The 12,326-nt window shown below is 40.5% G+C and overlaps 1 protein-coding gene across 1 annotated transcript in view; it reads left to right on the top strand.

The window, feature by feature from the left end:
• Positions 1–3,261: 3,261 nt before the first annotated feature.
• Positions 3,262–12,326, top strand: part of tafa4b (TAFA chemokine like family member 4b) — a 155,799-nt gene continuing 146,734 nt past the window's right edge. Inside the window, exon 1 of the mRNA XM_048606736.1 lies at positions 3,262–3,376. Within this exon, the coding sequence (XP_048462693.1) occupies positions 3,262–3,376 (115 nt within the window). The remainder of the gene's footprint in view (positions 3,377–12,326) is intronic.

Here is a 12,326-nt window from a genome sequence, read left to right as displayed (position 1 = left end):
AAATCTATCCTTATTGATTGTATCTATATTTTAGTTAACCTGGTGGTCATTCACTAAGGCATAGGTACGCAAGCTTGTAAATTATCTTTAACAATAAAACAGAAGATTATTACCCAAAAGAAAATTATTTTAAATAAGCTTTTATTTATCTGAGGTTTCTAAGCTGAAATCCTATCCTTGATTATTCTAAACCTAAACCAAACTCAAATCTTTCAATGTTGACACTCCCTATCATAAACTCCACAGTATAAGCAATATTTTACTGATACTCCAGGGGCCTTGTGGTCATTTGTTCTATGACATGCACTCAATTAGGTCTGTTCAGGAAATGACTCCAGAAGGGAGGGTCCCAGAGGACTGGAAAATCGCTAATATGACACCCCTGTATAAAAAGGGAGTAAGGCAAAAGACTGAAAATTACAGGTTGATTAGCCTAAACTCAGTTGTGTAAAAGTTTTTCGGAGTCCATTGTGAAAGATGAGATTTCTGAATATTTGGAAGCGCCTGGTAAAATAGGGCAAAGTCAGCATGGCTTCATCAAGGGGAGGTCATGCCTAACAAATCCGTTAGAATTCTTTGACGAAGTAACGAGCAGGTTAGACCAAAGAGAGCCAATGCATATTATCTACCTGGACTTCAAGAAGGCGTTTGACAAGGTGTGGCACAGGAGGCTGCTGAGTAAGATAAGGGTCCATGGTGTTAAAGGCAAGGTGCTAGCATGCATAGAAGACTGGCTGTCTGGCAGAAAGCAGAGAGTGGAGATAAAAGGGTCTTTCTCAGGATGACAGCCGGTGACAAGTGGTGTTCTGCAAGGTTCAGTGTTGGGACCACAACTTGTCACTTTACACATTAATGATATAGATGAAGCAACTGTGGGCATTCTGGCTAAGTTTGCAGATGATACAAAGATAGGTAGAGGGACAGCTGGTATTGAGAAGGTGGGGAACCTGCAGAAGGATTTGGACAGATTAGGAGAGTGGCCAAAGAAGTGGCAGCTGGCGTACAATGTGGGAAAATGTGAGGTCATGCACTTTGGTAAGAAGAATAGAGGTATGGACTATTTTCTAAATGGGGAAAAAGTTCAGAAGTCTGAAGTGCAAAGAGACTTGGGAGTTCTAGTCCAGGATTCTCTCAAGGTAAACTTGCAGGTTGAGTCAATATTTAGGAAGGAAAGTGCAATGTTGGCATTTATTCTGAGAGGACTAGAATATAAAAGCAAGAATGTACTACTGAGGCTCTATAAGGCTTTGGTCAGGCCACATTTGGAGTATTGTGTGCAATTTTGGACCCCATATTTCAGGAAGGATGTACTGGCCCTGGAGCGGGTTCAGAGGAGGTTCACGAGAATGATCCCAGGAATGAAAAGCTTAACATATCAGGAGTGTTTGAGGACTCTGGGTCTATACTCGATGGAATTTAGAAGGATGAGGGGGGATCCAATTGAAACGTACAGAATACTGAATGGTCTGGACAGACTAGATGTTAGGAAGAGGTTTCCATTATTAGGAGAGACTAGGACCCGAGAGCACAGCTTTAGAGTAAAGGGAAGACCTTTTGGAACAAAGATAAGGAGAAAATTCTTCAGCCAAAGTGTGGTGAATCTTTGAACACACAACCTCAAAAGGCTGTAGAGTCCAGGTCATTGAGTATATTTAAGACAGAGATAGATAGGTTGTTGATTGTCAAGGGAATCAAGGGTCATGGGGAGAAAGCAGGAGAATGGAGTTGAGGAACTTATCAGCCATGATTGAACAGTGGAGCAGACTCGATGGGCTGAATGGCCTAATCTCTGCTCCTCTGTCTTATGGCCTTATGGATTCTCAGACCTTTTTTTTAGCCTTTCACAAAAGTGGCCAGCACGTACATATCATTGGTTGAAATCCAAACTTTAACAATGATGTTTATGTGTCAAATTGCATCGCTTTCATCTCACAAGTTCAATTGCCACAATCTTGCACACATAAATCAGTAAAATAAACTATTTCTGTCTATATCTGAAGCGGTTTTATGTGTTTGAATTTAGTTACTACTGATTTTCATCAACAAAATTGAACACAGGCTGAACTTGCTGTGGTTGAAAATTGTAGTAAATGTAATGATCAATTGTTTGCTCTCCACTTTCCCACATTAACACTACCCAGAAATAAATACTACCCCTATTCTGTAACTAGCCAGGCATTAACATATTCTCCCTGATTAATTATAAGATGATCCTAATAATCAAACAAGAAGTAATCATATTTCTCTTAATTTTTCATATCTGATGCCAACAAAGTACGTGGACCTATTAGAAAAGAATGTCCACATATACGTTTGTAAGTACCAAATAATTGGTAATGCATCATCAGCCAATAAAGTGTGTCAACTTTTGTAATTCATTGAAATTAATGAATTATTTAATACCATCATTCCACAGGCTGATTTATAAAGTTCCTTTCATTTTTAAGTTCTATATCACCAATGTCTCCTCCCTTTAGTTGGGTGAAGACTTATTTATAGTCGGTCAGCAACTCCTAGGCTGGCACCCTTCTGTAACTGATCAGCATGTCAGAAGGTGTAGTATAAATTTCTTCCCAATTCCTGTTGATAAACTGGAGAACAGAGGGAGGATGTTTTCCCTGATGATATGGTCCTCAAGGAGGAGGGACTTAGAATCATAGTTTCCCTACAGCGTGGAAACAGGCCATTTGGCCCATCCTGTCCATACAAAACCTCTGAGGAGTATCCGATCCAGACCCACTCTCTACCCTATCCCTGTAATTCTCATGGCTAACCCACCTAACTTGCACATCTGTGGACACTATGGGCAATTTAACATGACCAATCCACCTAACCTGCACATCTTTGGACTGTGGGAGGAAACTGGAGCACCCGGAGGAAACCCACGCAGACACAGGGAGAATGTGTAAACTCCTCACAGACAGTTTCTGGAGGGTGGAATCAAACCCAAGTCCCCGGCACTGTAAGACAGCAGCGCTAACTGCTGAGCCACTGTGCTGACTTGTCCTGTGAAGCGTAGTGGGTGTAAACCCAGTGCAGATGTGCACATGCTGGGCTAGTGTAGGTCTCAGCTAACTGTTGAGCCTTTTTCTGACTCTACCAAAGATGTACATTAGTGGGCAAAAGGATATCAGATTTTCCATGCATTGTCCGTGAATAGTGTCCGAACGTTCCCATTAATATTTCAAACACTGCTTATCAGTTTCCAAATGGCCACAAGTTATTTTTCACTATTTGTGTTTTTATTCTGTCTCTACAAGGATGAGACTCTGTGCAAAATCGATGCTCCTCACTCACTGGCTGCTGCTCGTCTCTGTGTTAATGCTTTGCTGTAAGTTGCTGTCTGCCTCCAGCCACCACCCTAGGGGACACTCAGGTAAGCAATGACTCTCACTGGATACTTAGACTGCGTTTCATGTGACTGCATATCATAAACCATCAGACATCTGAGAATGCTTTTATTCTTCATTAAATGTCATGTGTACTCAATAGCATTGCAGTTTGTATCTGCTGAATGAAAGCAATCAATCTATTTCTCCAGGTTATATTGATTTTTAATTTCTATACTTGTAACATGATGCTTCTGTGGTGTAAAACAAAATGGCTTTTTGATTGAGAAACCGAGATGATGTACCAAGGCCTGTAGAAATGGGAAAGCCAAACCTGAAAGGTGTTCAAAAGAAGAAATTATTCATTTGGTATTGAGATGACACAGAGCTTGGGGTTTAAAACTGTACAGATAATATAGGAAATTGAGGTACAGAATCTTACAGTTCAAAATCCTGGGATGGAAAGAATTGGAAAACAAAAATGTTCCTGGAATCTCCATTTTCAGTTCATTCATTTTGAAACTGCTGGTTTATGAGCAGAGAACAGATCACATAAGCCCACGTACTGAATCTTGGTAAGAAATTGGTTAGGTCACCCTTTAGAGGTTTTTGTGTGTGTGTGTGTGTGTGTGTGTTTTGGCAAGTGCTACCAAAAAGACATTTTAGCTTTAATGAACCCAGACCAGAATAGATTTGAAATCCTGGCAGTATCCGTGGAGAAAAAAACAGAGTTACCTTTTTGAGTGCAGTGACCCTTCATCAGAACAGAAAGCATTTGGAAATGATTATAATTTATACCGATTGGAGAGGGTGTGGGGGTCAGGTTGGAGGTGTGTTTGTACACTTGTGCAGTTAAATGAGTAGGGCTGTCAGAAGTCAGCAAGCTGAATTGGAGGAATATGCGATGGTTTGTTCTCCTTTCTGGGCCTGTCAATTAGTCTGGATCTGACTGTGTGAAAGTAGCAAGATCACCATATTAACTGGTAAAATTAATTGTCAAATTACAAATAGCTTTAGGATCTTGGAGTAGCTGTGCTGGATTTGGCTGAAGGTGCATCTTCGCTGATGCTAGGAAGAGATCTGAAGAATGAACGTGGTGTCTTAACTAAAAAATCGAAAGAAATGCGGATGTTGTAAATCAGGAACAAAAACTGCTGAAAAAGCTCAGCAGGTTTGGCAGCACCTGTGAAGAAAAATCAGATTTAATGTTTGATTTCTGAGGATGGATCATTAGACCCGAAATGATAGCTCTGATTTTACTTCACAGATGCTGCCAGACCTGCTGAGCTTTTCCAGCAACTTCTGTTTTTATTTCTGGTGTCTTAACTGGCTGATTGTGCAGACCAGCACCAGATCTGTATCTGGAGTGGAAGTTATCTGGAGCTGGGCTGTGCAAAATCCAGAACTCAGGCTGTCCTATTCATTGGAATTTTGTATTTTCCCATATCCATTCTTGAAAAAATAGCTGCAGGAAAATCTTCACCTCATCTGTCATAACTTTTCAACTGAGATCCCAAGTTCTCTCAGAAGGAGAATTATCCTTTCAAGTAATTTTAAGATGTTATGTGCCTCAATAAGATCACTTCTTATGTTTCTAAACTTCCGTGGATACAGGCCCAACCCTTCCACATAACATACCAACATTATTCCAATCAGTTGAGTGAACCTTCTCTGAGCTGCTTTTAAGTACACCACATCCATATCCAACGATTGCTTGTTACTTCCTCAAGGAACTTCAGTAAATTGGTTGAATATGATTTTCCTTTCTGAAAACTATGTTGACTCTGCCTGATTGTATTAGGATTTTCAAATGGCCTGTTTTTGACTTCCTTGAATAAATTTCAGGAATTTTGCAGTGTTTGTAGCTTAGCCTTTGGCTCTGAGCTGAGATTCCTCAAGTCACTGTAGGTGCATTTGTTTCGGATTACACTGGTGTCTGTGTGGTCCCACATTTTCCAGTTGCAACGCAGCACCTGCCCTTGTATCTGTATAAAATATTTCCTTTATGAAAGATTTTCTTTAAAATGATTCATTCTGTTTCTGCTAATTGAAAAAGTTCATGGTAAATGAACCATGCAGTTAAATCAGAAATATGATAGCTCTGTTGAGATGCGGAAAAGGGGTAAACCTGAAATCAATTGTTCATTTGTGTCAAAATAGTTCACTCAAAAGTATCAATATGAATTAATGCCAATCACTAATTGGTTTACTGTTGAATATATAGAAATACAATTTTAACAGTTAAGAAGTTAATCATCTTTTATGTAAGTGTCCCTACACCATCCTTATCATTGTACCAAGTAATATGTTCTGTGAGGCTTTAAGAAGCTGTTCAATTTTGACTACAGGTTTAATCTTTGAATAAGAAAATTCTTATGAAACTGCTTTTGGATTTCACTGCTAACTTCTCACTGGATTAATACCTGGAATGACAGGTTGTCTTGTGAGTAAAGCTTGGAAAACTAGCCTTGTATCTGCCAGAGTTTAGAAGCATAAGTGGTGACTTATTCAACATACAAAATTCCTGAAGTCTCTTGATATAGTGGATATGGATCTGTTTCCTCTTATGGGAGAATCTAGAACTAGCGATCATTGTTTGAAAACTAGGTGTTTCTTATTTAAGGTAGCGTTGAAGAGAGGGTTGCGGAATTTGTAGGGCCCTGAACGATGTGGGCTATTGACAGAAAATGTGGTGGCAGAATTGTACAAGAGGTTCAGCAAGGCTTATCTTAATGTTGGGACCAACTTACTTCATCTTTTAACTACACCGGGGCTTCAAGCTGGGATTCTTGCTAGGCAGCAGTGAATTACCTCTGAAGGGGGATTATTGCTTTTTAATGACCTTATCAACTGCAAATCTCACCTCATTAATATGCAGATTTCTAATATGCCAGCTGCTTCAAGCAAACCAGACATAAACATTCATGACATTGAAGTAAACTTCAGTTCTCTGCTCATTCCAAAAGACATCCAAGTTGGACACCAGACATCAATAAGTTAGGGCTTGCTCCATTGGTACCAGCCATATGCACCGTACATCTATAGATATTGGCATCTTACATATGCCAATCTCTAAGAACCCTCTTGCAACATCTTCAATCCACTTACAATGTGCTTCTGGACTCAGCGCTGTCATGGTAATGTTGCAGCAATGACATTCTGCACTCTGGGAGATGCTCACAACTCATAGACTAGACTAGGCTGCACCTCTGGGCTGTGTACTTCCGGTAACAGTGCTCACACACTCTGAGCCCACCTGCATGCTCCATGTGACCCTGCCCCCCGTTTCTGCGTTTCTGCAGAAACGGCAAGCTCCCAAGCCTGCTGCTTTGCCATGCTTTTTAGCAAAGACTCAAAGCCAGCAATTTTGCCATGGCTGTTAGCAGCCCTCAGGGAGATGGTCTTCGCTCAGGGTGTCCTTGCATAGTAAGTCAAGGATAGCCTCCAATTCCGGTCCAGGGTTTCAATGCAGTGTGTCAGTTGCTTGAAGTAGTCAGAATCCAGATCACCTCCTCATAAATCAAGGAGCAAAATGTGCATCAGTCCATCACCCTTTTGACTTTCTCCACAATTTGTGGGCTGTTTTTCTCCTGGAATGAGAGAGAGGCAGGTATTACGGGAAATAAAATTGGGTGGCGCAGCTGTGACTGCTTGTGCAGGTGGGAAGGCATCCCGAGCCAGTGCACTGGCAGTGCTGAGGGCATGCAGAGGGTAAGTGATGTAGGGCTCAGGGTGGATGAGAGTAAGTGTTGAAGATATTGCAGGCAATGAACTTGGTGAGAGGTAGGTACAGTAGAAGAGATTGAGTCAGTGTGAGGCATTGGAAAGTGGATGGTGGTGCATACACTGACTGATTTGAGAAGGTTATTGACTTTCTTGCGGCGCTACTGTGTTATCTTCCAGATAGCTGAGACTGCACTGGCCCAGCTCACAACTGCGGACCAGGTTGGCATGATCTGGTATTGTCACCTCCTCTGCTGATCCAGGGGGCAAGAGGATGTTCTACATTGACACCACCCTGTTCACAAGATCTCCAAGCCCCTGCTTGTAAAATAGGGTGTCAATATTCCCTTGTCTGCCATGTGTGGATCAGGAACCATGTAGGGCTGTTCTGGACTCACTGTGATTGTCTGGGAGCACAATGGGTTTTTAAAGATGGCACCGGTGCCAGGGATTCTGGTCCATTCTGGGATACTCAGGCAGGGTGGTGGGTTGTTTGGCTATGGTGAATGGTGCAATGGGGCTAGAACTGGGTGAGTTGGGTATGTGATGCATAGAGGCGCTATTGTAGTTAATGGTAAGATGTGGCAAAGTAACTTGCTAGGTCTCATGGAGAGAATCCCTTGATGATACTGACACTTAGACAACAAAATATAAGATTCAGCCAAAAGTCTTTGAATTTCTTTAAGGCAGAGGGAGATAGATTCTTGTTTCAGAAGGGACTGAAAGGCTATCAGGGGTGGCTGGGAATGTGAAGTAATCAGATCAGCCATGATCTTATTGAATGGTGGAACAGGCTTGAACACTGAGTGACCTACCCCCGCTTTTAACTCGTATGTTTGTTCGTACAGATGTGTGTTCCAAATGTAAAACTTATTCACACACCGTTTTCATTACAAAGAATTTGAAAGGGTTCAGAAAAGATTTACGAGGATGTTGCCAGGTTTGGAGGGATTGGGCTATATGGAGAGGCTGAATAGGCTGGGGCTATTTTCCCTGGAGCTTCGGAGGCTGAGGGGTGACTTTATAGAAGTTTATAAAATCATGAGTAGCATCGTGAATAGCCAAGGTCTTTTGTCCAGGGCAGGAGAGTCCAAAATTATAGGACATAGGTTTAAGGTGAAAGGGGAAAAATTTAAAAGGGACGTAAGGGTCAACTTTTTCACGCATAGGGTGGTGCGTGTATGGAATAAGTTGCCAGAGGAAGTGGTGGAGTACAATACTTAAAAACATCTGGATGGGTACATGGATAGGAAGGATTTAGAGGGATATGGGCCAAATACTGGCAAATGGGACTAGATTAATTGAGGATATCTGGTCAGCATGGATGAGGTGGACTGAAGGGTCTGTTTCTGTGCTGTACAACTGTGTGACTCTAAAAGAATTTGTAATGAATAAAATAGTCAGCAGAGGGCACCATAAGCTTACAAATACTTTAGCACCACTGCCAATATAATCACACAATTCATTGTTGATGGCACCTCAGAAAAGACCAACAACGTTTTAGAAGCTTGTTTGAGTATGTCTAATTTCAGAGTCTTTTCTTTCTATATATGTTCTTTTTCCCTATTTTACTTTTCTAAAGTCTGGTACTGTTGGGAATACTGTTGAGGTGGTCGAATCGTGGTCTCTGAGTGGAATTCCCTGGAACTCGTCAGGAATATATGAACTGGTCTTGAATTTATTTTCTTCACTTGAGGATGATAGCCAAACCTCATTCACTGTTCCCCTGCTGGCTGTAACATGAAGGGAGATTAATCATATGTGGAAATCACATGCGCAAACCTGCCTGAAACACCCAGTGGTGTTGTGTATAGACAGGGCTTGGACTGATCAAAAACTCTGTCACCAGGTAATGACTATTTGTTAGATCTCAACAGAAAAAGAAACAATTGAGGCAAATTGAAAATTACAATTGAGAATTTACACATGAATTATCTCCTTTGAATATCAGAGCCAGCATTCTGTCTTACCACAATTAGTATCATTTTAACATTTACTTTTGTGTGAATGGGATTTTTTTTTGTGCTTTTATTTATGCTGGGACCTCATTTTGAATAAAAGAAAGCAGACAGAGACAGTGAGCATATGTTAATGATTCTTTTTCTGGTTCTGTTTTATACTTGCGTTTAAACATTCTGGACTGGTGCTCCTGTGCACTGTGTCCCACAGTGTTGTGGGACATGGATTCATACTTGTGATTGCTCACATAGTGAGTTTCAATCTGGTCCATACTGTCAGGGCATTGTGAAGGTGAGGTGCTGCAGGAAATGCAGGAGAGCTAGTAGATAAGCCAGCCTGTTATAAACCTCTCATGGGTGGTTAAAAAGCGGTGCTGGCAGCGGCCTGGAAGCAGATCTGGTGCCCTTTCCCGGTCAAGGATAGGTATATGGCTGAAGAGGGAGCTAATGAGGGGTTAAAATGTGGAAGCCGAATTAGCATCAGCCGAGACACAGTCATTAATCGAGGATGCTTCAGCGATCTTGTCAGTTCAACTTTAATGTGCATTAATTCAGCTCCACCATACTGTCAGGCTCAGTAGCTCTTCCAAATCAAGCACCTTGACTATGGCATCAGCACTCATTCTAACAACAAATGCATCCCACAATAGTCAACAGAGATCAACAACAGAAATTTAAAGCTGGTCTTTAAAAAATGTTTGACATGTAACAGAAATACTGTTAACTAATCTTTAATGTACTTGTAATTTTGTGAAGACATTATTTAATTGATTGGATAATTCTCATTAAATACTAGTTGCATTAATTTTATTGTGTTTGCAAGGCTATTTTTGAACCATGGCGGACAACTTACTGATAAGAAAACAAAGCCAGAAGCATGGTACTTTCTCATCACATGACAAAGATTTAAACTAAAGTATGTAGGAGGTCTAATGAAAAAGCCAGGCAGACTTTAACATGAGATGACTCTATAAGGGTTTATGCCAGTTTGGGATTAGATGCTCCCTGTGTGGTCCACTGTTTCTGCCTTAGTTTGTCCAATAGGCAGAAATCTTTGAGTTATGCTGCTCCAAATAAGGGCAGTTAAACTGCACACCAAGAGTTTCTAGCGTAACCCCTCTTGAAAAGGAGCATATCAATACAAATTGCTATTAATGTTGAATCTTTGAAACATATGTCACGTTAATTTCTTTTTACCAATACAATTGAAGTGTCGATCAGTTCCAAAGATTGACCTTGGTAGAAATAACTCTGACTAGTCTGTTTTTTACACACAAATCAGCCAAAGACAATGTCATGGTGGATAGGTCAGAAATCTCTTAAAGTGAACACAGCTTACACCTCAAATCAATATCACCCACACAGCTTCAGTTTATGGTGGAAATGGAATGAATGACTGCTCGTTCCTAACACTTGTAACATTTAAGAAGTATTTAAATGTTCACTTGCGATGCCAAGGCAATGGGCCAAGTGTTGGAAAATGGGGTTAGATTAGTCAGCTTGACCAGCTGGGATGTGATAGGCCAAAGGGCCTTTCTCTGTGCTGTCAATTTCTATGCTCTGTGACTGAGTTGATACTTGGATCTCACCATTAAGCAGAAACAAACATGTGCACAAAAAGAATACGAAGTAGCTGAAACCATGTATTTACAATTAAATCAATTTTAGCTACTCACTTTTTTTTGAAGCTGAAGTAAAGAATATTTTGTAAGACTGGATTTCATTCCTGAACCAATTACCTTGGCAAATATATGCAAGCAAGGAAGATGCATGTGTGTTTACTTAAATATTTAAATATATATCTATACTTCTGGAATAGTACATCAGATGTACAATTAATTGAACTGCTTTCTACTACAACACTATCCTGAATATTACTGTAACATTTTTGATATGAATGTCATTAGTGCTGAATTGTTGAATTTCATTTCTTTGTTGGTCCAGTCACATATTATCAATCTCCAGAGTAAATGGCTGAAATTCTGTTTTTTCTTCCACATCAGCTATGTGACCTTTGCAAGGACTTCATGTGAGTCCTGCATAATGCAGAGAAACTGGCAGTTGCTGTTCATTTTACTCTAAGCGCAGCCACCTAATGGATATCTCTTCCAAACCAGCCTGTGCTGGCGTTGCTAAAATATAAAGCACAGGATTGCTTTTATGAACGTAAACATATAAATGATATTAGTACTTTAGTAAATTACTTAATGTTGAACTGGTATTTTCATGTCACTGATACAGCTTCTATTTGAGGCATTAATATTCCTAACTCACTTCATTTTGACAGTAAATGTGTTTTAAGTGAATGCCCTGAGTTCACCCCTCCTCATTCATTGAGGAATGATTAGAGCATCAGTTCAAAAGGAGAGAGAAATTGAAAATAAATAGCAAAAAAAATATATTTTTAGCTTGCCCGACTGTGGTTTTTCAAAACATTCAAAGTGGTTATGAATTATGGTTTATTTATTTTTAAACCAATATGCTGGGTCCAGAGGGAGCAAAGTAAGTAGAAGAACTGACTGACAACATATCTTTATAATGAAATGTCATGTGCATAGCACACGTCTTTCATTGCCAACATTTATCTGTGAATATGATCTCATCTGAAACTCTGTTTGCTTCTATTTTAATGCGCACCAAACTATATTCACCAGTCACCTCTGTGCCTGCTGGCAACATTGCCTCCTGGTCTACTAACACCTCAAATTTAAAATCTCTTCATGATCTCACCCCTCTTTAAATCTGTAATCTCCACTAGTGCTGCAATACTTTAAGAACTCAACGTTCCTGTGTGCCTCTGAATAAGAGTCATATCAGACTTGAAACATTAACTGTTTGTTTCTCCAGCGATGCTGCCAGACCTGCTGAGTTTCTCCAGCAGCCTGTTTTCTCCAGAATTTAGAAGGTTAAGGGGTGATCTAGTTGAAGGCTTCAAGATGTTAACAGGAAAAGAGAGGGTAGATAAAGGTAAACTATTTTCACTGGTCAGGTACTCTCAAACTAGGGGCCGTAGTTTGAGAATTAGGGCCAGACTGGATGTCAGTTAAGTCCTGTCTGGCTTTGTTGCACCTGACAGTACAACACAATCTTGCTGAAGGTGATGTTTCTCATGCATGATGTCCTAACCATCCTACTGAGGTCAGGATGTGAGTTACTCACTGCAGGATTGCTAGACTCTGAACTGCTGTTGTAGCCTCTGTATTTACATGGTGAGTCCAGTTCAGTTTCTGGTTAATGGTAGCCCCCAGTATGTTGATAATGGGAGATTTACTGATGTTAGCGCCATTAAATGTCATGATGGTTACATTGTCTCTTA

This window comes from Rhincodon typus, chromosome 16 (assembly GCF_021869965.1).
Source record: "Rhincodon typus isolate 14 chromosome 16, sRhiTyp1.1, whole genome shotgun sequence".
In the NCBI taxonomy this organism is placed as follows: Eukaryota; Metazoa; Chordata; class Chondrichthyes; order Orectolobiformes; family Rhincodontidae; genus Rhincodon; species Rhincodon typus.
This window is presented reverse-complemented; position numbering and strand designations above follow the sequence as displayed.